The 24788-nt window shown below is 65.8% G+C and overlaps 9 protein-coding genes across 9 annotated transcripts; 3 read left to right on the forward strand and 6 right to left on the reverse strand.

Annotated features, from left to right (window-relative positions):
- Positions 1-2680: 2680 nt before the first annotated feature.
- PFL1_03065 (uncharacterized protein) lies at positions 2681-4894 on the reverse strand (the record flags this gene model as incomplete). Its single annotated transcript, XM_007880581.1, has 1 exon — positions 2681-4894. One exon carries the CDS (start codon positions 4892-4894, stop codon positions 2681-2683), a length of 2214 nt encoding a protein of 737 aa, XP_007878772.1.
- Positions 4895-6001: 1107 nt separating this feature from the next.
- Positions 6002-7750, forward strand: PFL1_03066 (uncharacterized protein; the record flags this gene model as incomplete). Its single annotated transcript, XM_007880582.1, has 6 exons — positions 6002-6084; positions 6183-6400; positions 6509-6849; positions 6937-6972; positions 7072-7175; positions 7276-7750. 6 exons carry the CDS (start codon positions 6002-6004, stop codon positions 7748-7750), a joined length of 1257 nt encoding a protein of 418 aa, XP_007878773.1.
- A 65-nt stretch (positions 7751-7815) lies between these two features.
- PFL1_03067 (uncharacterized protein) lies at positions 7816-8583 on the reverse strand (the record flags this gene model as incomplete). Its single annotated transcript, XM_007880583.1, has 2 exons — positions 7816-8355; positions 8443-8583. The coding sequence occupies 2 exons, from the start codon at positions 8581-8583 to the stop codon at positions 7816-7818; spliced, it is 681 nt and encodes a 226-aa protein (XP_007878774.1).
- Positions 8584-9152: 569 nt separating this feature from the next.
- On the forward strand, positions 9153-10825 carry PFL1_03068 (uncharacterized protein; the record flags this gene model as incomplete). The annotated part of the gene is made up of 3 exons (XM_007880584.1): positions 9153-9269; positions 9376-10434; positions 10529-10825. 3 exons carry the CDS (start codon positions 9153-9155, stop codon positions 10823-10825), a joined length of 1473 nt encoding a protein of 490 aa, XP_007878775.1.
- Positions 10826-11037: 212 nt separating this feature from the next.
- PFL1_03069 (uncharacterized protein) lies at positions 11038-11656 on the reverse strand (the record flags this gene model as incomplete). The annotated part of the gene is made up of 3 exons (XM_007880585.1): positions 11038-11121; positions 11249-11562; positions 11653-11656. The coding sequence occupies 3 exons, from the start codon at positions 11654-11656 to the stop codon at positions 11038-11040; spliced, it is 402 nt and encodes a 133-aa protein (XP_007878776.1).
- A 758-nt stretch (positions 11657-12414) lies between these two features.
- PFL1_03070 (uncharacterized protein) lies at positions 12415-13686 on the forward strand (the record flags this gene model as incomplete). Its single annotated transcript, XM_007880586.1, has 4 exons — positions 12415-12423; positions 12513-12991; positions 13080-13546; positions 13640-13686. 4 exons carry the CDS (start codon positions 12415-12417, stop codon positions 13684-13686), a joined length of 1002 nt encoding a protein of 333 aa, XP_007878777.1.
- Positions 13687-13814: 128 nt separating this feature from the next.
- On the reverse strand, positions 13815-15339 carry PFL1_03071 (uncharacterized protein; the record flags this gene model as incomplete). Its single annotated transcript, XM_007880587.1, has 3 exons — positions 13815-14063; positions 14175-14903; positions 15019-15339. The coding sequence occupies 3 exons, from the start codon at positions 15337-15339 to the stop codon at positions 13815-13817; spliced, it is 1299 nt and encodes a 432-aa protein (XP_007878778.1).
- Positions 15340-15973: 634 nt separating this feature from the next.
- PFL1_03072 (uncharacterized protein) lies at positions 15974-19834 on the reverse strand (the record flags this gene model as incomplete). The annotated part of the gene is made up of 2 exons (XM_007880588.1): positions 15974-17014; positions 18707-19834. 2 exons carry the CDS (start codon positions 19832-19834, stop codon positions 15974-15976), a joined length of 2169 nt encoding a protein of 722 aa, XP_007878779.1.
- Positions 19835-21313: 1479 nt separating this feature from the next.
- Positions 21314-24633, reverse strand: PFL1_03073 (uncharacterized protein; the record flags this gene model as incomplete). Its single annotated transcript, XM_007880589.1, has 2 exons — positions 21314-24287; positions 24386-24633. The coding sequence occupies 2 exons, from the start codon at positions 24631-24633 to the stop codon at positions 21314-21316; spliced, it is 3222 nt and encodes a 1073-aa protein (XP_007878780.1).
- Between the last annotated feature and the right edge of the window lie 155 nt (positions 24634-24788).

Consider the following 24788-nt stretch of genomic DNA (forward strand, 5'->3'; position numbering starts at 1 on the left):
ATGTGCCGGTGACGTGACCCTCATTGGACAGCCGCAGTGAGCGGGCTATCGCTAGGTCCTGGCTGCTGCCGATGCGAGGATCTCACGCTGCGGCTGGTAGGCTCTGGCTGCGGTCCGACGACAGCAAATTACACGCGCAAAGTCCCACAGCAAGGGAAAGGGCTGTTGGCGAAGACTGAGGGCGAAGTTGTGCGGATGCGAGCGGTCGAGGGCGGTCGACGCGCTGTCTAGGGTCGAAGACAACCGCTTGTCGGGGAACGGTCGGGCAGATGGAGCGGAGGGTTGGCGGAGGGGCTCGGTTTGCTGGTTCTGTAGCGACCACCTAGGGATGGGTGCCGTTGGTCGCTGTCAAGCCGCGGTCCGGTGCGGTTTGAAGATGCGACAGAGTGTCCCGGTCGAATCTGCGTCCGAGAGGTGCAGCGAGAGGACCAAGCCGGCGGTCCAGAGGTAGTCGTCCTGCGGATGCGGGACGCCTCCTGGCTGGACAAGGAGCACGGAGCGCGAGGGTCCAGCACTTGAAGCAATGCGACAGAGTACGACAGGGGCCGATACGGATGTCCGAGCCAGAGAGCGCTTCCCGCCGATTCCGATGAGGTGCTAAGCGCGACGAGGGCGGACGGGGACCGCGGACGATGGCGATGGCGGTGGCAACGGCGGCCGTGGTGGTGGTGGTGGTGGCGGTGGTGATGGAGGTGGGGTGAGAGTTTGGCGGAGACGGGGGTTGATGACGATGCAAGTGCGACAGGTGGGGGGGCCGGGGAGATGGCCAGACGAGCAACGACACGCAGAGGGAATCAAGGTCGGGAACGACGGCGAGCAGCAAGCAGCAAAAGTCGGACCAGCAGCCAGGCGGGGGGGGGGGGCGAGCAGGCGGCTTGTGCGGGCTGCACAGCAGACGAGCCAACTCGAGGCGAGGCGAGAGGCGAGGCGAGAGGCGGGGCGAGGTCAGGCAGGGCAAGCAGCAGCGTCTGGCGCCCAAGCAAGCTAAGGCAGGCAGGGCAAGGGCCAGGGCGAGGCGAGGCCCGATTGAAGCTGGCTGGGCTGCGCTGCTCTGCTGCTTGTGCTGGGCGCCAGAAGAGAGGCATGCCTGCCTGGCCTGGCTCAGCCTGCCACCGGCCCTCGAACGGCGGCGAGCGGTCCAGCTCCCGGCTTCTCTCTCTCTCTCTCTTCAGCAGGATGCACAGACACCGAAAAGGCGGCCGCTCGCTCTCAGCCTTAGCAGGCAGACGGACACGCTCTTCGTCTGCTCTGCTTTGCTCTGCTCGACCTCGAGTCCCACTGCAGCGGTGGCGAGATCAACAGCAGCGGCAGCACGTACGCACGCACGCACGCACGTACGCACGCACCCGCCTAAAGGAGAGCTAGAGAGGCTAGGATGGGGCGTTGCGGCACAACCGCTAGCCTGCTCGGGACCCAGACAACCCTCCTGCCTGCCTGCCTGCTTGCTTGATACCCGCTCGCTCGCCTGTTTCCCCCACCCACCCAACGACCCTGCCTAGCCAGCCTGCTGGTTGATATGATGCTGCTACCGTCCGACCCTACCTCTCATCATACAGCTGCCTGTTGTTTGCTGTTCTAGAAGCTCGCTCGGTCAGCCCGTGCGTACCGCTCTTTGGAACCACAAGGTGGCCCAGCGTCGCTTTCCCAAGCCGAGCTCCCAGAGAAGACGCGCTGGCGAGGGCGAGATTGCCCACCTTCCTCGTGGACACCATTCATGGCGGCCCTGCCACTGGCCTTCCTGCCCGCGGCTGCTTGTGTTACGTCGCACCATATCATGCTGTGTTGCGCTCGAGCCAAGAAAGCAGGTTAATCGGGGTAGGGCCTGCCATGGGCATCGGTGGAGCAGAGATCGGGCGTCGTACGCCATCCCTCGAAGGATGATCCGAGCTGGAGGGTGATGGTCGGGCCGCGGCAAACAAGGTCCAGCGTGCTCCGAGCCATGCCTCGTCGGCGAGGCAGGGCTGGCCAGCATGGTTGGAAGAGAGGCTTGCTCTGATTCATCTTTGACCACCGTCGCCAAGGTCAGTGGTCAACCTATCCCGGAACTGAGCGCTGGCTGCTGCCTCCTCCAACGAAACTTTACGCTGTAGGCAGGCAAATCAGGTTTCGGCGTCGACCTCCGTCCGTGTGCCGCCCATACCACCTACCTCTCTTTGATACCGCCGCCGCCGCCGCTCGTAGACTGCCACGCCTACCGATGTGCTTGGCATCAATCCGGTGTCTCGGAAAGCGCGTCAGACCTCAGTCGTAGCCGCGTCTGGGCCGAGATTCATTCAGCCCAGGGTCCCCGTCGAGATCACGGCAGCAGGCGGCAGTGTTAGTGTCCGTAGCGGGGAGGATATGGAGCCTTTGCTTGTCCTTCCTCGCCGTGGCCCATCTGGACGACTCAGCTTTGGGGCCAAGCCTCGGCGCTGCAGACAGCATCGGCTCGACCCGGCCGCTCCGCCACCAAAACAGGACGACCTCAGACTACTCGGCGGAGCGTCGGAAGCGAGCCCTGACTCGATCCTCCAGAGGCAGCGACGTGCGGGGGCCTGGGAGCCAGCACGGCTGTACCCGAGAGCGGGTGGCAAGGAGAAGAAGCGATGTGGTATGAGGGCAGTCGGTGTATGATTGTACATGGCAGCAACACGCGTGTATCCCTTGTCGAGCCGTCGTCATTGGGCGACCCGTCAGCCGCCTAGTCGAGGTAGATGGCCATCAGCGCCTTGCGCAGCCGGTCTGACGTCGACATCCGCGCCCTCTCGCCTCGGTCGACCGCCGCTGCGCTCTGGCTGCGGATCTTGTCGCCGATGGCCGCGTAGACGGCACAGGCGGCGCGCAGCCCGGCTCGGGCCGATGGGTTCGGCAGCCTCGCCAGTGCCGGGTAGGACGCAGCATAGAGCCCCTCAGACAGATCGAGCAGGCGGAGCGCATACTTGCGCAGCTGCCGCGCCTCGATCCACTCGCCGCTCTTGGGTCGTTCCGATGCCTCGCCGGCTGTCCCCGCCTCCGTCGGCCTGGCGACGCGGCCGGCTAGCATGGCTTGCTGAAAGTGCTTGTCGCCCTTGTCGAGCATCGAGAGCGGAAGGTAGCAGCGCTTCAGCTCCACCGCATCCGCCACCAGATCGCGCGCAATATTGACCAGCTGCAGGCTCACGCCCATGCGGCGCGCTTCGTAGAGGAGCGAGTGCAGACCCGAGCCCGGCCCGTCGGCCGTTTTCATCGTGGGCTTGGCATCCGCGCCACTGCGACCGCCGCCTTCGTCATCCAGGCTGATGGCTCGCTCGACCTCCAGGTCCAGGGGGACCGGCTGACCGCAGCGTGCCATAATGACCCGCGTGCACATCTCGCCAACGCAGCCGGCCACGCACTGCGCGTAAGCCACCAGCTGGTCCATCTTGTCGAATCCGCACGCCCGCTCGTCGGCGCGCTCAAAGTCGAGGTCGGTCAGGTAGCCCTGCACCATCTCGTCCCACAGCCGGCGCGGGACGATCGACGTAAGCGGGATCACCGAACAGGCGGCCGCCCGGATCTCTTCCCGCCTGCCTTGCGGTATTTGGGAGGCAGACTGCTCGACGACCTCGCGTACTCCTCTCCTCCTCCCCTCAGCGGAGACGTCGGCGTGTGGTCCCACCGCTGTCGATGTCGAGGCGGCCTGAGGATAGATGACGTCGAGCACCTTGCCCAACACGCGCAGCCGTTCCTCCTTGGCGTCGACATCGAGCCCGGCGTCGTCGACGAGGTCGTCTGCGACGCGGCAGAATGCGTAGAGGCTGCTGAGGTCCGTGCGCAGGTCCCACGGCAGGAGCAAGCTGGCCGCGCTAAAGGACTTTGACGCCTTGGTGAGGATAGCGAGCGAGGCCGAGAGGTCCGAGGTGGCCGAATCCCTCGGCGCGGGGCCGTCGGCACCGGCTGCACTGTCGGGTGCCTGCTGCGAGTCGTCCGAACGGATGAAAGCGCGCCACAGTGCGACATACGTCGACGCGCGGCAGAGCGGCAGGTGGCTGGGCGACAGCGGCGTCTCGACGTGCTCGCCCTTTGACGCCTCCTGCCAGCAGATGGCGACGCACCGGTCAAAGGCGTAGCACGCCGTCACGAGGATCGTGTTTGTTGCGACGAAGAACGTCATCTCCTCGATGGGCAGGTCGCGGATCGGGAAGATGTTGAGGGAGGTGTGCTCGTTGATGTGCCAGGTGCCGCGCCGCAGGGCGTAGATGTCCGAGGCCCAGAGGTAGACCGAGGGGGCGGCGACGCTGAGCAGGAAGGGAAGCACGCCACGCCGGAGCCCCATGCGGACCACAAAGTCGATGGTGCCCCACATCAGAAGCCCGAGGGGGATGGCTGCCCACCACACAATCATGGCCATGTAGTAGCTGCCGGTGAAGGGTCGGGACATCCAGACCCCGCCGGCGACCAGCAGGGCTGCGGCGGGCACGACCGCGGCGGAGAGCCTGTACGGGGTGCTGCGGCGGGCGGCGCTGGAGGTACCGGTGTACAGGTTGGGCAGGAACCACCTCGTCACGAGGCTGCACCACAACGTCGTCATGATGCTCTGGATGACGAAGAAAAAGTACTCCTCGATGGGCACGTAGCCGACGGTGAACCAGATGCAGTGGCGGCGGTAGAACCAGGCCTGGTTCTTGACGATCAGGTTGTCCCAGGGCGTCGTCCAGACAAAGGCGATAGCGGGAAGGAGGATGAGCTTGGCGCGGTCGAGGCGGGTCAGCAGCGGGCGGCTGACGAGGTAGAGGAGCAGGCAGAGCGGCAGCGTCCACTGGAGGTGGAAGACGCGGTAGCTGAGCGTGCAGGTGGGCCAGCTCGACGACGACGAGACGGTGAGCGGCGTGGCGGCGCTGGCCAAGCTGGACGCCATGTCGGCGATGCCGACGTCGGCCCGGAACGAAGAGGGCATGTCGGTATGCGGCGCAGGAGGGTCAAGTCAGCCGCCAGATGGCCGAGGTCGGTGGAGACGCCTGCCTGTTGCAGTCCCTCAAATCGCCTGGTATATGATCCGCACCGAGCCCGGACGGGAAGAGAGGGGGCGAAAGAGACGAAGCGGCGGCGTAGGGGAGAAAGAGGGCAGGTAGGATGGCTTGCCTCACTGAGAGGACGTGGTGTCTCGGATGCAGGCCATGTCGTCGGACACGCCGAGCAGACACGAAGGGTGAGGTGTTGGCGGTGGCGGTGGCGGTGGGTAGATGGAGGACGAGGGGGAGAGGAGCGCACACCTGCGTGTCTAAGTGGTGCGTGTGCCAGGACCAGAGAGGGAAAGGTCAAGCTTAAGGTGAGATGAGTGAGGGAGGGAGGTAGGTGCGGGAGGGCAATCGCCGCTGCGAGTTGCGCGGGCCAGGGTCCGATGGCCAGACGGTGCCGGGGATCGTCAACATCCAGCCGGGCGTGCCGGCCAGTCGGCAAGCCTGCTTACGTGCCGCTCTGCCTGCCTCTTTCTTTCCTTCGGGATCTTCCCGGCGGCCAGCAGCAGCGCCCCCATGCCAGCCCAGCCCAAGGATGGCACGCCGCCCGCCCGTCCGCCCGCGCGGTCGTCGGGCGGGTCTCTTGGTGCCTGCATGCAGGGTTCGTCGCCGCCGCTCCCCTTCCCAGCCGCGCCGCGCTGTGGTACGCAACGTCATGGAGAGAAAATATTTATGAGTATATTTAATATTTCGGCAACTCGTCATCCAGGGTTTCTTGGCTCAGTTGGTCAGCGCGTCTCCTTAACAAGCTGTGTAGCCTTGAGTTGCACGCCTGGTTAATCGGAGGAGGTCCTCAGTTCGAGCCTGGGAGAGATCATTTTTTCTCGCCGGGCACAGCGGGTTGAGCCTTTTGCCGGACGTTTGTTGGCAGCTTTTTGGCCGGGCACAAGTGGAGGCGGGGGGTGGGGTTGTTGGTTTCTGCTGAGGGTTGAGGGTGGCTGGGAGCGGATCTTCTTTTGCGACATCACCACCAGCTCAGCCCTCGTCAGCCACCCAGCAGCCAGTACATCGGCACCGTCCCTCCAGCACGGAGCGAACACGTTGCGATGGCGACCGAGGCTGTACCGATAGCCGTTACGCGGCTCCTCTCGGCCCGCTACCCTACGCTGGAGCTCAACCCTGCCTGGCTGTGAGTCGTGCCGACGATGCCTGCGCCGGACCTCGACTGCCGGGCTCACTTGATTGTCCCCGCCCATGTCGAACCGCACACACGGTGTGGTCCTACAGCTCCCAGTGCGTTGCCTACCTGCGCTCTCTTCCCGGACCGAGCCGTCCGACGACCGACGACCAGCTGGCCAAGCAGGTGCGCCAGCAGCTCCTCGCGGCTGACCTGGCCACCGCAGCCAGGAGAGGGGCCCTCGCGGGCGACATGCGCAACGTCAAGGACGGTGCGGTAGGAGCGGGACCCAAGAAGGCCGTCATGGTCCAGGTCGTATCGATCGTGGGTGAGCTTCGCCTGGAAGCACGTCGCTCCTCATTGCGGCTGCGCTCGCAGATCGCTGACAGCGGTGCCTGGACGATTCGTCCCTGCCCCGGACCTGCCCTGCGCACAGACATCGGCATCTCGGCGGCGACGCAGCTCGAAGTGGCAGAGGCCCGCAAGGCCGCTCGCTCGACGCTGGGAGGCGCTGCGCTGCTCAACCCCGCCACCTCGACGCTGAACGCCACGGCCTCGGCCCGGGACCTCGACGAGGGGCGAGTGGCGATCGACGAGGACGCGGCGCACATGGCCGACTTCAACGCCAAGGAGGAAAAGGCGGGGATACAGGCCACCGTGTTCCCGCGCAAGATGCTGCAGCTCGAGCTCAGCGACGGCCATGGACCGCCCGTCACTGCGTTTGAGCTCGAGCGGGTCGCGGGGCTCGATATGAACCAGACCCGGCTCGGGTGCAAGGTAAGACGGCCGTGCTCAGCAGACGCGCTGGAGCATCCTCTGATCGACCAGCCTTTCCCCATGCATCACTTCTGATGCGGTCTTCAGATCCTCTTGAAAGGGGCAAGAGTAAGGCGAGGACATGTGAGCGCTCGTGCCAGCCCGTTCCACCTTCGGACAGGCGCTCGCCCCGTAACGATTGACCGACTCCCGCCGTCACCGCTTACGCCGCCGACCTGACAGATACTGCTGGCGCCGAGATGCGTCACGATCGAAGGCGGTGAGGTCGAAGAGTGGGAAGCCGAAGCCGAGAGCCGCCTCATCAACAAGCTGAGGCAGAAGCTGGGGTGAGTCGGTCGCTGTCTTGATGTTTCGTCGCGCGCGACCAATCGGCCTCAAATCAGCTCAAACATGATCCTGCCCTCATCCGCCGCTGCTTGGCTGCAGGAAAGCCCCGCTCGAGCCGACATCGACTGGTGATGCTGCGGCGGAACGCACCGGCCCAACGGCGCAAGCTCGTGCATCGACAGCTTCCAGCACAACAACGAAGGCCGCTCGCCGTCCCTTACCTTCCGCGTCACACACCAACGGCCGCACGACGAGCAAGCCCGAGGCCCTGGACGACTTCCACTTTGATGACGACGAGGACGAGTCGTTCCTGCTGGCTGCGGCCGAGATGGAAACCGATCTCGTGGCCCCCGCCTCGACCGCGCCTCCGAGGCGCCCCGAGTCGGCCAGTCGCGGTTCCACCAGCGTAGCGCCGAAGCGCGAGCAGGGCGGCAGGGACATGGTCGAGACAATTGTTCTGAGCGACAGCGAGGACGAGAAGCCAGGCGCAAGCGGTACAGCGACGCAATCTGGTCCGCCAATCAAGCACAGCCGCGAGGACGCCATCGTCATCGAGTCGTCGCCGGAGCCTTGAGCGGCAAAAGGTCTGGATTCTTTTCAACCCGCACAAGGCCGAGCGGCAGCGACGACGGCGTCCGCCTACGGCCCGGAACCCGCTGAGGTCTGCAGCCCGACGCCCGGTACTCTCCGCGCCTCTTCCCTGTCCTCGACGGCCTCGCTCGCCTCCCTTGCGCCAGCTCCCCTGCCCGGAGCGTCCTCAAACAGCTGCTTGTGCCCGCCCTCGCCGTCCCACCTTCCAAACATCTTTGCCGTCTCCTCGGCCGACGGCTGGCCAGCCGCCGGGTCTGCGCCGTGCTGTACGAGTATCCTGACCACTTCGTCGTACCCCTTGAACACGGCGCCCGCCACGATGCTCTGGCCGCGGCCGTTGAGCTGGTTGGGGTCGGGCTTGGCTCGTCGCCGCCTCGGCAGCTGCGCGGCCGTCGCGTTGTTCGGAGCTGGAGCAGGGGGTTGATCGTCGGAGCCGACCTCGAGCATGCGCCGCACGAGTTCTGCGTGGCCGTGGTAGGACGCGAGCATGAGCAGGGTATCGCCGCGATTGTTGGTGAGGTTGGCGGGGAGGCCTGCTTCGAGGTACTGGATCAGGTCGAGGTTGCCCTGACGTGCCAGGTCGAACATCTGCATGTGCGACGGAGGGATATTTGTGTGAGTTCGTTGGCGACGGGTGGGCGGGCTTGGCTGCTACTGCCACGCCATGGTACTCACCCGATTTGCCAGGTCAATGGCAGCATTGGGCAGCTCGCTGACGGACCTCGGAGCCTGACCGCCACCCGAGGGAACGCCCTGCGGAGGCCGCATTGGATCGTAGGCCGGGTCGATATCCGTCGATGTGGGGACCGGCGACATGGTTTGTGGAAGTGTTGTTGACGGTGATCGTGGTGGTGGTGGTGGCGGTGGTGATGGTGGTGGTGTGGCGTGGCAGCATGCGGTGGTCGTAGGACGGCAAAAGAGAAGCCAGGTGGCGATTGTGGCCTGGCCGGCCTAGGCTTGGTGGCCAGCATCCTCAGCTTCTCAGCAAGCTGTCATCGAGCAGGCTGGACCCTGTTCAGACGACCCGGCCTGCCTGCCTGTCGCGTAAACTCAAACTGGAAAGCCCAGCCACCCTCCACAAGCCGGCCATGCATGGAGGCCCTCGCCCCTCGGCAGACGGACCAGCCACGCCCAGGCTGCCTGGCCAGGCTGGCTGAGCAGGCTGGCTGAGCAGGCCTCCAGTGTGGGAAGCTCAGAATTTCCGTGTCGCGCCTCGTCCCTGCCGCAAGCCTCTCGCCACTCTCATCCACCACCCTCCCTACCTGTTCCCGTCGCTTCAGCGCAAGGCCGATCGCTCTGCTGCCTTCGTGCATTTCTCAATCGCCTCAAGAGCATCAGACTTCCGCCAGACTGAGCACAGACAGCCCGCTCTCTCGCTGCCAACGATGGTCATACGCGCCCCGATGCCCTCGATGGACGACGTGGGCGACCCTTCCGACTGGCCGGCGGGCTGCGAGGTCGTCAAGGCCCTAGACAGCAGCCTCCGATGCGACCTTTGCTTTGTGAGTCGCCACCACGGGCACGCACGACCCCACGATGCCGTGCCCCAATCCCCCGACTGACTGACCTCGCTTTCCCCGCTTCCGCCATACCCGCGCCCCGTTTCAGGACATCTACACGGCTCCCGTCAGCTTCAAGACCTGCTCGCACACCTTCTGCTCGACGTGCATACGCACACATATCAACCAGCCCGGCAGCGCGGGCGCCTTTTGCCCAAAGTGCCGCCAGAACAAGGCCTACGACTCGGAGCTCTTCCCCGTCACTGCCCTCGAGACGACCGCCGAGAGCTGGCGCAAGATGCGGCCGTTTGTCATGCAGCTCTGGACAAAGGCACAGGACGCGACCAGGGAAGCAGAGAGGCTGCGATCGCATCAGAACCAGATGGCGAGCGGAAGCCTGAGCCGGAGACCGTCTGAGCCCAACGGCAAGAGGAAGGCGGAGGACGACCTCGAAGATGCTGCCATCGCCGATGGAGCAGACCACGGCGCCGACCAACCGCCGAGAAGATCGACACGGGCGCGCACGCTCCGCCATCCACCCTCGGCGTCAAACGTGGGCGCCTCGGCAGACAGCGCCTACATCCTCTCCGACGACGATGACGAGGCAGGCGATGCGTCCTACCAGGAAGAGAGCAGCGCCGCACCAGACAAGGACATCCACGACCTCAAGAGCGACGACCAGGTTGCCTGCCCCATCTGTGAGCACCACTTCACCGTCGCTGCGCTCAACGCCCACCTCGACAAGAACAAGTGCTACCCAGGATGCCCGCCACCGCCGATACAGGAGCGCGGAATGGCACCCAAGCCCAAGGCGCAGGGCACACCGAACTCTGCCGCATGGTTCTCAAAGGCCAGCGCGGGCAACTCCAACAGCGATGCCTCTGGCCCTGCGGCCACGGCCAAGCGCCTCCATCGGCCACAGTACCAGCTCAAGTCGGAGCGGGACCTGCGCAAGCTGCTCGAGTCGCTAGGGCTGCCCACCACGGGGGACAAGGAGAAGCTGGCGGAGCGGCATCGGCAATACGTCAATCTGTACAACGCCAACCTCGACGCGGCGCCCGCCAACCGCCGAAGCGAGGGCAAGCTGAGGAGGGAGCTGCTCGAGTGGGAGCGGGCGCGGGATGCAAAGGGCAGCGCCATCACGGACAAGAAGAGCTCGAGCTGGCTGGTGAGTCGCTGTGACGGCGTGTCGAGGCCCGGCAGTCATGGGTCGCGGCGTGCTAATGTCCCGTCTTCGCCGTCTTCCCTCTGTGTTGAAATAGGCCGACAACAAGGCGCAGTACAACGATCTGATTGCACAGGCGCGCGAGACGGCCATGCGGGATCGGCAACGGCGTAACAAGAAGCCCACGCCTCCACCAGCAGCTCCGGCGGACCTCGATGCTACCGAAGCTGCTCCGGCGCCACAGTCGGACGCAGATGCGGCCGCTGCATCTTTAGACGGACCAGGAGAGCCGAGGTCGTCCTCGTCGCTCACGCAGCTCGGCGACGACTCCGGCGACAGTGCGAGTCGACGGAGGCTGCAGAGCGACAAAGAAGAAGGTATCGAGGCGCGATGATCGCCACTGTCGAGGGCCGCCTTATCTGGTCATATCTCCAACAGCATAGCTCCGCAGGCAATACCCATCGACACAAACTGCCTTGAGCGCCGCTACGGAGGCCGGAGTTCGATTGCCACAAACGACGAGACGGATCTGAAAGTTCAGAAGAAGGGGACTGACGAGATCAATGTTCTGGCAGGACGTCGAAATGAGCGCAAAGAGAAGCGAAGCTAGGACGACTCGTCGACGAGGATGCCCTGAGCGCGCAGCTTGTCGGCATCGGGCCTGGCAGCGATATCCTTCTCGAGCTTGTCCTGCGTGTCGATGCGAGGGATTGGAGGGAAAGGGCAGGCTGTCAATGCTGGCCGATGACGTCGTCGTCCGGTCCGGGATGCAGGGCCGATGCCCTACGAGCCAGCCTTTAGCGAGGGGACCACTCACGCCGAGCCTGCTCCTCTCGAGCTCTTCCCTCTTTGCCTGGAGGGCGGGTGCGATTTTGCCGTCGCCGTCGTTTTTGAGGATGCCCTTTTTGAGGAGCTCGTCGCGCTCGGGGCGCTTTTCGAGAAAGTTTTCCACCTTGCCCTCGAGCTGGTGCTTTGCCAGCTCGTCGCGGGCGGCCTGGAGCGAGGGGGCGAGGCCGTGGTTGCGCAGGATGTTCTGCTGTTCCAGCTCCGCGGCGGCGGGGCGGTGGGCGAGTCGCTGCTCGAGGAGCTCCTTGGCCTCGGAGGCGGTGGGCGAGAGGGGTGCGTCGCCGGCTAGTCGATGAGACGAGGAGCGATGTTGGTGAGCCAGGGCTTCAAAGGGTGATACCCTCGTCGTTCCCCCTTGCATCGCCGCTTACTCACACATGATGGTGTTGGAGGCAAGGGTGGATGGCACGGGAGATGCTAGGATGACGGGGAAAGGCGATGGATCGAGATGGTGGACCTGAATTGGTGGTGATGGGTCAGAGGCAGCAGGCTGGGCTGGCCGAGGGCGTTGAATGGGAGGTCCAGGGGCAAAGGCGGGGCAGAGAGCGCCGGCTCAGACGAGGTGAGGCCCCCCGCTATTTTGAGCGCTTGCCTGGGCGCTGGTTGCGTGTTGCTCTGCTCCACCTTTGAGGTTGACCGCCGCCGGCGCCGCTGCTGCTGCGCTGCAGGCTGCTCGATGACCTGCCCCCACCCGACGGGCAGGGCCTCGCCTCGCCTCGCCTCGGCCTGGCCTGGCCGGCTGGGCCATGCTGAAAGGGGCAGCAGGCAGGCAAGCCAGCTGGCCCTGGCCCTGGCCCGCGGTCTGTTCAGGGTCCAGCGAGCCCGTTTCGTTGCTTTGCCTGGGCATGCCCCTCAAGCACGGACCAGCTGGATGGCGGCGAGCCCGTTTCCGCTCGGCAGTCGGAAGCGCGCCAGCCCAGCCCAGGTCAGGCCTCGACCCAAGGCAGGCCAGCCCTCGTTGGCAGCCCGCGGAACCGACAGCGCTGCGCCGACGCCTGGGCCATCCACCACCTCCAAGCTCTGCCTGCCCCCTTCTTCTCAGCACACCCAGCCCGCCGCCACCTCTGCAAACGCCACGCAACACCTTCCTCTCATCTTCGCCTCCGATACAGAGGGCCATATCTGCACGCCGTCAAAATGGCCAGGGTGAGTGCAGATCAGCTGCAACCCCGGCAGCTCCAGTCGCCATGACCTTGACCTCGCTCTCCCATCCCGTGATCAACCCCTTCCCTCAGGTCTACTCATTCTGGATCTTTGACCGCCACTGCAACCCAATCTACCACCAGGACTGGTCGCACCTCTATGCGCCCTCCTCGTCTGCTTCCATCTCGGCATCTACATCAGCGGGCGGGCCAGGGAGCCCGACGACCGCTTCTTCATCTTCCGGTGGCCTCGCCTCGATCGGCGCGACCCTTCAGAGAGCCAGCGGCGCCGTCACCGGCTCCTCGACGGCGGCGGCTGCCAGCGCGTCTGGCAATGCAGCGGCGAAAGGCGCACCGTCAAGGTCCGTCGAGTCCTCGCTGCCCGGCGTCACCCGGGCCATTGTCAAGCCCGCCCCGGTACAGGACCAGCGAAGCAGCACCGGATCCCAGATCGCAGCCTCCCAGGCACAGGTCGCCAGCGCCTCGGACGCACTGCCGTTCGACGAGGAGGCCAAGCTTGTCTACGGCGTCGTATTCTCCCTACGCAACATGGTCCGCAAGCTGGGTGGAAAGTGAGTCGAGTCGGTGAATGCGGGTCCCTTTGGCCTCGGAACCACGCCGCTGACGTTCCAACCACATCGTCTCCAACCTTTCCTGCAGCTCGGAGTCGTTCAACTCGTACACGACCTCGACATATACCCTCGCCCACCTGCACACGCCGACCATGTACACGTTTGTCATCCTCAGCGACCCAGTCCCGCCACCTTCGTCGATCCCCTCGCGCTCCAGCGACGGCTACTCGATCGGCACCCCCACTGCCACCGGCAGGTCCGGCTTCGGCACGGGCGGTGGCATCCCGGGCACCGGGGGCATGAGCCTGAAGGGCGTCCTGATGCAGATCTACAGGGGTCCCTGGGTCGAGCACGTCGCCAGGAACCCGCTCCTGACCGGGCTGGAGCGCGAGGCGAGAGAGGTCGAAGCCATCGACGGTGATGAAGCCGAAGACGATGACGTCGGGGACGCCGATCCGGACGCCTTTGTCGCCAGGCTCCGCGTGCTCAAGGACGGCAAGCTCGATCGCAGCGAGGGCGTGGACAGCGATGCATTCCGGGACGGCATCGAACGAGGTGAGCACGCAGCGGCCGACCGCCTGACGGTGACAAGCCCTCCGCTGACGTCCAGAACCCACACACGTTGGCCGCTGTCATCGATCGGACCAGTCTTGGCACAGAACAAGCTCTCGGCCCCACCATCGGCGACGGCATGACGAGAGCAAAGACGCGAAATCCATTCACATTCGGCCTGGGTGGGACCTCTAAGCAGCGGGGCGTTGTTGACCACGGTGGACGACATTGTCGAACGAGTGTGGAAGCGAGCGGGCGGCCAGTTCGGCGGCTACGCGCGCTTGGCGCGCTGGAGGCGCAGCGGCTCTCCGTCCTCCTTGAGCAGGCTCTCCTTGCCCAGCCCGCGCCCGAGGACGCGCGGGCCGTCGCCGACCTGGGTGTGGATGAGGCGTCGGACCGCACCGGGCTCCTGGACGGGGATGACGTTGGCGTTGAAGCCGCTGGGCAGCGATGCCGGCAGCCCGAGGGCCTCCTGGGCGCCGCGGTGCGAGGCGTTGGCGCCCTTGCCGAGCAGGTCGAACTGCGTGTGGCGCGGGGGCCGGGGGAGGGGGGGAGGAATGGATGAGGATGTAGACGAAGCGTCAGCATCGCGCGGGGCTGGAGAAGGCGCCGAAGGCCAGGAGAGACTCACGGTGTCGTCAAAGTCGGCGTTGGGGAAGTAGTGGCGGACGACGGCGAGGATCTGGGCGACGTTGGCCTTGGGCGCGTAGAGGACGGCGTTGGAGCCGGCGTCGTAGGTGTAGGCGGCCATCTTGCCCTTGCCCTCGGCCTCGCTGGCGCGGTTGAGCTCTTCGACGAGCTGGACAATGGCGCGGCTGACGTCGTTCATGTAGAAGATGGGCGGCGCCGTGTCGAGGCAGCAGGCGTGGAAGTTGTTGCTGTCGGCCATTGTGATTTCGGCAAAGGCGTCAAAGTCGCGCTGGCGGATGGCGTCCGAGATGGCCTTCATCCTGCCGGGCACGACGTGCTGGATGCGGTGCTGGAGCAGCGGCGAGGTGGCGACGGTGCGCTGCATGCCCGCCGTCGAGGGCGTGCCCTTTTTGGCGTCGCTCACGACGCAGATGAGGGCCTGGAGGTCGGGCCAGTGCGACTGCGGCGCCACCTCGACGGCGAGGCTGTCGGATCCCGACGCCTCGCTGCCGCCCTGCCACGCCACGTAGCCCCCAAACAGGGAGCGGCACGCCGAGCCGCTGCCCTGCCGGGCGATGCGCGACAGCTCCGAGCTCGACACCTCGGGCTGCAGCTCGTACAGCGCGGCAAGCGAGGCAATCAGTGCGGCGAAACCCGACGCCGACGACGCCAGACCGGCGGCCGTGGGGAAGTTGTTCTCGGAGCAGACGTGGACCGACCACTCAGAGAGCTGGCGAGCCAGGACGAGCGAGCGAGCGATAGAGTTGCGAGGCGCAGCGCATCAGTCTCCGTTTGTCCCTCTCCCACGCCGTCCCCTGGCTATACGCCCTCGGCCCCACACTCACCTTGGGCAGGCTGGCATCCTTGTCCTCCTTGGCCTTCCTCAGCTTCTTCATCTCGTCAAAGCACCTCCGCAGTCGGCCGCCATCCTGGATCGTCTCCTCCTCGCCGTTGAGCCACAGGCGGTCCTTGCCGGCGGGGAACGAGGCGTCGGCGCGCGCCGTCGTGACGGAGCGCAGGTGATCCTGGTCCAGCGTGACGGAAAGGCTGTCGTTGGTCGGCAGGATGAGCGACGTATCCCGTTTCCCCCAGTACTTGATCACCGCAATGTTGACCGGCGCAGAGCACGTCGCCTGGTAGATTGTCGGGCTGGATGACGAAGACATGGTATCGGGCCGGCGATGGGTTTGCAGAGGGAATATCTTGGGTGCAGAGGAAGAGGTCGAGAAGGAGCCCAAGCAGAGCTTGCCTTGCCTGGGTAGGAACAGGGCCCTCGGGCGGGCAGGCTTGTGCATGGGCCCATTTCGCGCTCGCCCTTTCTTCTCGCAAGCCCCTTCAGGCCCAGCCTAAAATCATTCGATTGACGGAGCTGCCCGATAGGCCGGCTCCGACCCCGACAGCCGACTCGTGTGGGACAAAACAAAAAGATAGATCACTACGGGGCTCGAACCCGCGGCCTGCAGAATGCCAACAGCGCTCGCTGAAGTCCTTCGAAGATCGAAGTCTGCCGCTCTACCGCTGAGCTAAGCGATCGCTTGATGTTAGGAGTGTCAAATATACAATATATGATTGCTATTGTCTCGTGATGAGCCGTGGAAGTTGCGTGGGGAAGACCGCGATGCCACAGCCTCATACACTGCTCGTTGCTGAAATGGCGCATTCGATTAGCGAATCTGCTACGTGACCATGACAAGGGAGAAAGAGGGGCGGACAAAGGTATCGCTACGTGAACAAAGAAGCAGGGCAAAGGGGTGAGCGGGAGGGGAAACGTGGCAAGCATGGCAACGGGGGCACCGCGTCTCAATCGACGAAGCGCTCGAGGACCCAGGCGTCGGTGCCGCCGCTCTTTACGCGTTCCGAGAGCGGGATCCTGGTGTCGCCGCGGTAAAAGTTCCTGCGGGTGCCGCGCTCGCCGGGGGCGCGGGTGAAGCCCTTGGACCGGTAGAGGTCGAGGGCGTGGTGGTTGCTCGGGTGGACTTCGAGGTAGGTCCTGAGCGTCGCGGCCGTCGACGGGTTGAGGGTGGGCGAGGTGTGCTTGTGCCTGTGCTTGGCGACGAGGGTTGTGGCGCGGTAGTGGCACTCTGCGACGAGGCAGTCGAGCATCTTTGCGCCGATGCCCTGCGAGCGCTCCGAGGGGTTTACGGCGAGGGTGAGGAGGTGCGCCTCGACCGCCGCTCGCTTCGGAACGGCGGTGGCACCGTCAGAGCGAGCTCCGAGCGCCTGCTGCATCTTTTCGTCGTGCGACCACAGCGTCTCCTCGACGGGCGCCTGGACCGTGGCGATCTGGGCCGAGACGACGCCGACAATCGTATCCGTCTGCAGGTGGGCCGTGGATCCCTTGGGCGGCGGGGCGGCCATGACGCGCACCACGCTGGGCGGGGCGAGCGACTCGGTGGGACCGGGAAGGTCGTGGGACGCTCCGTCAGCCTTGTCCTGTGCCTCTGCCAGGTGGTCGCCGGTGACCGAGGTGGCACCGGTAACGTCGGTGGGTGCGCCTCCACGGCGGTGCATGGCTGCAGAGAAGAGGCTGTCGACGGGCGTGCCTGCACCGCTGTCGAGCAGCGACGACGACGCGCCCGAGGACAGAGAGCGAGGCGCCAACGCCGCCGAGGCGATCCCAGATCCTCCAGCGGCTGCTGAAGCGCCGAGGTGCGACGAGGGGCTCGAGCTGTAGGGTGCGTTGGACTGGCGCGCCAGGTTGAGCGCCGATGCGCTGGGTAGCGGGTCGGCGGGCTCTGGGATAGGCTTGGCCACGGCGACGAGGCAGACGTGCCGGTCGTCGACGAGAAGCCGCAGCAAGAACGACGCCGTCGTCGTGTAATTTTCCCCCTGGTCCGGACTCTGCAAAGGACGGCGAAGAGGGACGAAAGGGCAAAGAGGAGAAGAAGGGTCGAGGGATCGTCAGCAAGATTGCCGAGGCAGCCCAAACAAGGCCGATGTCAACCACTACGGGGCCCCGCACCGAGCAAGCGCTAAAAAAAAAAAGGGAGCGACCAGGCCAGGGGCATGAAAGAGAATCCCGTGCGGAAATCTCGACGTGCCAGATCGCCGAGCTCCGAGGGGGAGGCCGCCAGCAGCCACCGATAAGTGGGGTCCATAGCTCAGCAACCGGCGCCCTCGATAGCGTCGGTAGCCTCGGCCCCCCTCCTCTTCGCGGATCAGGGCCGAGCAAGAGAGCGGTGCCAAGAAGGTGCGCGACAAGAGGCAGGACGAGGTGGCAGGCTCGCCTGCGGTGACAGGACCGAAGACCCGGAGGACGGCGCGCGCCCCTCGGCGAAATTGCTTGAGCGAAATTTCTCCGACGCGCGGCGAGACTCGAGCGAGGCGAGGAAACGTGGCCAGCAAGAGCCCGCGCCGCCCCACTTTGCTTGGCTGGCCAGCGGCCCGAACGACGTGCGCCGGGCTTTGCTCTGCCCTGCTCGTGCCCTGCCCAACCCACGCAGCGCAACAACGCAACGCAGCACGCAACGCAACTCGACTGCCGAAACCGGAGATCCCTCGGACCGGTGCCTGCCAATCCGAGCCAGAGTCGACCGTCCCTCGGTCCTGGTCCGCTCTCTTGCTGCGCCCACGTCGGCCGCCTTATCGATCTGGGTGGATGCCACGCCGCCGCGGCGCCGCCGGAACGTCGCCGGCCAGCATGCCAGCAAGCGGGCCAAGCGAGTCGACCGGAGCACGTCGAAAGAGCCAGATCAGAGATTGGCCGCGAGGGCCCCTCTTTTTAGCTCGTGGCCGTGCCAAGCAGGGGGGGCGCAAAAAAGTTTTAGACGGAGGTGGACCCCTAAACGGAGGCACCTCCGCCATGCTTATTGCTCCCCTCCTGCTCGAGGCACCCCGGCGCCACTCGTCCGTGCCAGCGATACGTCGCCGGACCGAGCGAGTACGCACAGCACGGGCCGGGCTCCTGGATCCCAGTTCCCCGTTGGGCTCTTCCGCTCTGGGTTAGGGGTTCCAGGCTGGCGCCTCTTTCGGGCTCGCGTGGCCGTCCCTCGGCAGCGTCGTTGGATGCGGTGGTGTTGGCGGGACCCAGGTGGCCCGGCTTTCATCTGATCCGATTATCGTCATCAACAATGCCGCAGCCAGCGGCGTATCTCCGGAACCCTGCATTGATCCCCTCCATGCGCCCCGTCGTTCCATCGTGCGTGCGTGCGTGCGTGCGTGTGCGTGTGTGGGCGAGCGAGCGAGCGAGAGAGAGAGAGGAGCTCGAGCAAGAGCGGTGCGTGGGACGCACAGCAGCCTACACGGATGCGCGGTCCGTCCGAGGGTGGGTCTGGCAGCTCGCGCAAAGGGTGTGCCTGCGGAGGTCGGCCCCACCACTCAACGAGACCGGCCAACCGTAATGGGCGTGGCGCAGAGCCTCTCGGTCTCGGTGGGCGAGCGGGACTGGCTGCGTGTTGCTAGCCTGCCAAAGAGCGGGGCAGCCCTTGCCTCCTCGTCGAATGCCGACAGCCTGCGCGAGGCCAGGCTGGACGCTGCGTGGTGCTCGGCCACGACCGGATCGGGATGGCCGTACGCCGCTGAACAGATACTTACCCGGTCTGCATCGCCGTGGAAGACGTGCAACTCCCGTACTTGCTCCAGGTCGGTCCGTCGTAGTGCTCGGATCTCGATGCGAGCGTCCAGGGCGGCCGCTTTGGCGGCGGAGCTGAGAGGCGCGCTGAGCGTCGGCAGCTGCGGAACCTCTGGAGAGACGATCTCGACGGGCAGCGGTGCCGCCGGATCGCGTTCCGGCGCGGCGTCGTATTCGAAGCCGTAGTCCATGGGGAGGTCGTCGATCTCCGGCTCGTCGACCAAGCTGACCGAGGACGCGTTGGACACGGGCGCCGAGGGGTTGTGCGAGAGCGGCGGCATGCCTTCGAGCGCGTTCGCCATGTCTTGGTCGTCGCACCGGAGGGCAGCTGAATCCCGCTCGAGGCGGTCAGACAGGCTCGAGATGGCAATGGGCCGCGCGAGCCCGCCCGGCAACAAGCCAGAGGATCGGCTGGGTGAAGCGGCATCGGCCTCGATCGAGCGCGAGTACGCGTCGTCGTCGCCGATCCAGCGCGGTTGGAAAGCCTCGATCTCGAGGTTGCGCTTGAGCCCCTCGAGGCGTGACGCGAGGTAGGTGGCATCGGGGGCGTGGCTCAACAAGGCCTGATCGCCGAGCTGCTCCATCTCCTGCTCGACGGCGTGGACCGTCTTGCCCTTCCACTCGAGCCCACCGTAAGTGATGCCGCCGCCGCCGTTGAGCTTGGGCGGGCCGGACTTGGCCTTGCCGTAGGCGGGCATGGGTGCAAAGGATGCGCGCACGTCGAAGAGGGGGTCGTCGGAGTCGTCGGATTGGCCGGAGCGGTCACTCTTCTGGCTGTCGATGCTGCCGGTGGGCGAAGACGCCAGTGAGTCGTCGGGCGTGCCGATCTGGAAAGATGCGATGCGCCTCTGCTTCTTGGATGCGGGCATCGCCTGGGGCACCATGGCGAAGCCGTGGGTAGATGGCGCGTGTCGCGAGGGTGAGACTGGGCCGGACGCAGCCTTTGCGGGAGCTGCGGCTGCATGTGCGGCAACTGGCGGAGGTGCAGCGACGGCATCGACGTCGGGGGCCATAGTAAGCCAGCCGGTGAAGCGCGGTCGGGATGGTCCGGCGATAGGAGCCCGCTCGTCGTCGGAGGAGTTGTAGGACATGGTGGCGAGATGGGTGAAAGACGGAGCCAGAAGGAAAGCGGACAGAGATGCTGCGAGAGAGAGAGAGATTGAAGGACGCGAGAGACGAGATGAGGTCAAGGCGAGACGCTTTCTATGGACGATGCGACGGGTGGCGTGGAGTGGATGGCGGGGCGATAGGGCCGAGTAGGGTATCTGCAGATGCTGAGTTGAAAGGCGGAGCAGGGGGGCAAGGTTGTGTCGAGATGGTGGGCCTAGCGTATTTGAGGTGGCTGCTGCTGCTGGATTGGCGCGATTGTGGTGAGATGCTGCTACAACAAGTGCAACAACGCGATCATGGTGGTGAGCAAAGAGTGAGGCGGTGGTGAGAGAGTTGGTGAACAGGGGAAGACGTGGTGATTGTTTGATAGCGGGCAAAGCCAGCAAGGTGGGGGCCGGTGGGTCGGCAGCCATCCGTCTCGTCGGGGGCCGGCAGGCGGTGCGGTTGCTGCCCGCGCTAACGCAGCAACGATGGCAGGCCCGGCTGTTTTTTTTGGCCATGCCTTGCTCGCTCGCCCGCCTGCCGGCTTGGTCAGGCCCAGACAGAGAGGCTGGATCGGCCGCCCAGCGCGGACCGGGGAGCGCCGTCTGCACCTGCCTGCCTGCGCTTGCCTGCGCTGGCCTGCCTGCCCAATGCCCAGGCGCTGCCAGCGATAAGCGGGACAGGGGCGGGCACGCCCCGACCGCCAGCACCGCTTCATCCGTCTGCTGCGCCCCGGGTCCGGCAACCAGATCGAAAATCACGAAAATCCCAGCCGGCTGTCCGCACCTGCTGCTGGGGGGAATTCACGAGCCAAAGCAGCGCGCACGCACGCACGTTGATCAGGGGGCCCTGGGGAAAGGGGGCCTCCGAATGACGCAAGCGGGCGTGCCGACGTAAAAAGCGCGAGCTCGCTCCCCAGCCTGGCCTGGCCTCTTTCACCCTCCAGCCAGCCGGAAGCGGCCCGGCCAAGCTCGACAACTCTCGCGCGCGTCTGCTCTCCGTCGCGATCGCGCATCGACGAGCCTGACCTCTCCCTGCCGCATACAATCTGAACGCGCAAGCACGCAGCAGCTCGACGGCCAATCACCTCGCGAAGCTCCTCTCAGACAAACCACAGTAGCCGCGGTGAAACGGGACGACCGTCGACTGGCAGAAGGAACACCTTGACTTGAAAAGCGCGCACGGGAGGCAGGGGCAAAGGACAGGAAAGATAGCGAGCGTAGGAGGGGTGGGTGGGTGCGTCGGAAAGCGCCGCAGCGCCGACGTCATGGGCCCTGTAGCGACCGTCGGAAGGCTCGTCGGCGTCGACGAGCACAGGCAGAGACCGAAGAAAAGAATGGATAGGGACCGTCCGACTCAGGGACGGACCGGGTAGAAGGGTGAGAGAGGGAGGGAGGAGAGAAAGAAGAGCGGCCGAGAGGGTATCCTTGGAAAGACAGAGCTGAGCGGGCATCGGCGGCAGGGCGGTAGAGACATGCTCAGGCCGCGTATGGCGGTGCGATGGGCCTGTTGGGGACCGTGGCCGTCCCCGCCGCAGCGTCGAGCGCACCGCTGGTGGCGTCGTTCTCGGCCTGCTCATCGACGCCAACCTTGAGCGAGTCGAGCAGGCCGACGGCGCCCGTCGCGTTGAGGCCGGCTGCGCCCGAGCCTACCGCGCCCGGGCCGACGACGCTGATCTTGCGCGACTCCCTCCGCGAAGCCCGCCGGTCCGCCAGGTCGTTGGCTCCGGTGCCGTTGCCATTGACGCCAAGCAACCGGCTCGACGGCTGCGACGTCGCAGACGCTCCCAGCGCCTCCCGGAAGTCGTCGATGCCCGCGCTGCGCGACTCGGCCGTGTCCGTCGACAGCGAGACGACGCTGCCGTTGGGGCGGAACCCGGAGCCGTTCGGTGCCAGCCCCTCGCCGGTGCCGTTGACGTTGGCTCCGTTGGCCGCCCCCGGGGCCGCAGCCGCCGATGACGAAGGGGCGTACGACGGCCGCCTCGAGGTGAGAGCGGTCGGGTTGGCGCTGCTACCGCCGGCGCTCCACGCGCCACATGGGCTGGAACCGGCAAAGGCCTCGTCGACGGCCATGCCGACGCTCCAGTCGCGCTCGAGCCAGCGTCGGATCGTGGCGGTATCGAGGTGGCTCGTCGACTGCAGCTTTGCGCTCGAGGCCAATCCATCGATGACGCCGCTGCGGTTGACAGAGGGCGAACCGGTGCTGCTCGACTCGCCAGCACCGTTGATGCCCGGGACGACCGAGAAGGGCACAATCTCGGGAGGCAGCGTGAGGCCTTCGGGAGGCGTGGGACCGAGCTCGACGCCAAAGGACGGAATCTGCGAGATCACCGCCTGGGCCGACGAGCTGATGGAGGCGACTTCGAGCGCCTCGCCGAGCTTCGCCAGAGCGCGGGCCGAGACGAGTCGGGCGGCGATACGCCTCTGGTTCTCGAGGCCCGTGTTGGACCCGTTCGAGAGGCCGTCGACCACCAGACGGCTGCCAGCATCCTTGTCGAGGGCCAATAGCATCGGGGTCAGGCCCAAGGCGGCGGCGCTGGGGGCCGCCGAGATCAGCTCCTCGAGCGCCAGCGCAATCGCCGTATAGTCGACGGGAAGCGCGGCGGTGGCCTCGGAAGCGGTGCCCTGTCCCGACGAGGCGGTCCCGCTCATCAGGGAGCCGGGCCTGCCGGGGTCGAGGTTGATGCGCTCAAGCTGTGGCAGGATCTCCAGCGGCGACTCTCGTAGGTTGCCGGTGACCGCCTGGCCCACCGAAAGCGACTTGCTGAGGCCCATGACGTGGGTCGAAGCGGCGAGGGCGTGGATGAAGCCAATGGCATCCTCGATCCTCTCGACCGACAGCCCCACGTCGAAGCTGGCCGCTCCGCCTGTGCCGCGCTCGCGGTCGATCTCGTCGCGGAAGAGGGTGACGAGCGTCTGGATATAGGCGAGACGGACACCGTGGTTCGACGAGGTCAGCAGCGACGCAGTCCGCACCATCACCGACAGCGAGACGCGGTTGCGCGTGCCGGCGCGGGCGAGTCCGATCTGCGTCTGGTTGCCTGCCGCAGCCGTCTTGCCCTTGGCGTCCTCAGAGATTCTGTCGTCGACACCCTTCTGCACCTCGCCGCTGGAGCGGTGCGCGGTGCGCAGCACGCCCATGAGGCAGAAGAGCAGGACTCGGATGCTCTCGTCGCGCTGCTCGGGACCAGCATTGGCGAGCCTCTGGCGCTGAAGGTGATCAGTGAGGTTCCCGCCCTTGAGCGAGCCGCCAGCACCGGCACCGGCGCCAGCGCCAGCCGCTTCAGCACCGGCCGCTGGCATCTGCAGAGCGGCGATTCGGGCGGCAATCTCGTCGGCGATGTCGTTGATCTGGTCGGCGTAGTAGACGTGGGTGCCGAGCCCGCTGATGCAGTCGACTAGCGGAGGCAGGAGGCTGTCGCGCGTGTCCTTGTACACACGCCGCACCGCCAGTGCCGCCAGGTTGCTGAGCGTGTCCGACGTGCTGAGGCCAATGAGGCTGAGCGGACCAGTGAGGATGCCCTTGGCCATCTCGATGAGCGAGAGGTGCTTGGTGGTGGCCTGTCCCTCGCAGACGTCGACCAGGTGCTCGACCAGAGTGGTCAGCACGACGAAGCGGTACTGCAGCGCGGTCCAGCTGCAGAGCGACTGGGCCAGCCATCGGCACCAGTCGACGTTCTCCCAGTGCGACTTGGCCTGTCGGCCATCCGTAGGCGGCGGGATCGTCAGCGAGGACTGCCCGTCGAGCCAAGAGGTGGCGTGGGCGACCACCGACTGGACGTGGCCCGCGTCGCCGTGGCGCAGCAGACCCTGCATGATGGCGATTGCCCGCGTGACGACCTCCTCGTAATTGGGCCCTTTTTCGCCATCAATGTGGCCCGAGAGCGAAGGCGCACGGCGGGAGGCGAGCGGCCGCTTCTTGATGCTGAGCTCAGAAAACGTGGTGCGGCCGTCGGCGACCTTCTTCGACTCGCTGGTGAGCCAGTCGAGGGTGACGCGGTTGTCCTTCATGTTTTCGAGCAGCGCCGGCACGATCAGCGACGAGTGGCTCGCAAAGACGGACGTATAGAGGATGTCGGAGCCAACAGCGCCCGCGAGAGCGCTGAGGCCGATGAGGCGTGTGCGGTTCCGCTGCTCGACGTCCTCTGCGCCGGCCTGGTCGACTCCTCCGGCAGCGCGCGGGCGCTCGACGGCGAGGCCCGCGAAGCCCTTGAGCAGATCCTTGAAGCCGCCGTCAACGTTCGTGGTGGCCGGGTCGATGTAGGATGCGAGGGCGTAGAAGGCGCTGGCGGACCTTGCGCTGATCTCAAGATCCCGCGGCCTGTGCGGGTTGGGGCCGGCGGCGTCAAGGCCCGAGGCGATGATGGCCTGGGCCGGACGGATAAAGTAGTTGAGGTGGGCTTTGCACTCGGTCAAGAGGTTCTGCGTGATGGACAGCGTGATCATCAGACCACTGTGCGGTCCGGCGGGAGGGGAGCAGTGCGGGATGCGAGCGTCAGAGCAGTGCTTTGCGATGCGGATGGCTCAAAGCCGCTCTCGGTGGGTACTCACGCCTTTCCCTTGTCAGCAGCGGCTCCGCTGCCCTTTGCGGCGCGGGCATCGGTCGCCGCGCGAGCCTCGAGGACGGCGCCGACCTTTGCGAGCTTCGCAGGCTTGTTGGTGGCATAGTAAGCGAGGCGGCTAAGCTCGTTGGAGTTGGGACGGTACTCTGGTCCGGAGGTGGCGAGCGCCTTTGGGACCGGATAGCACTCTTCAATGAGCTTCTTGTGGTTGGACTTTGGCAGGCACATTTCGAGCATCGGCGGAGGCTTCGAGCCCGGAGCTGGAGCCGTCAAGAGGGTATGGATGCGGCGTGAGGCACGGAGACGATGGAGGCTAGGCGGTTGAGAGATGCCGAAGGAAGCCCAAGGAGCGAGCGAGAGCCTTCGAGCTTGACCTTGTCAGGGGTAGGGGT

This window comes from Pseudozyma flocculosa (assembly GCF_000417875.1).
Source record: "Pseudozyma flocculosa PF-1 unplaced genomic scaffold scaffold00009, whole genome shotgun sequence".
Taxonomy (NCBI): domain Eukaryota; kingdom Fungi; phylum Basidiomycota; class Ustilaginomycetes; order Ustilaginales; family Ustilaginaceae; genus Pseudozyma; species Pseudozyma flocculosa.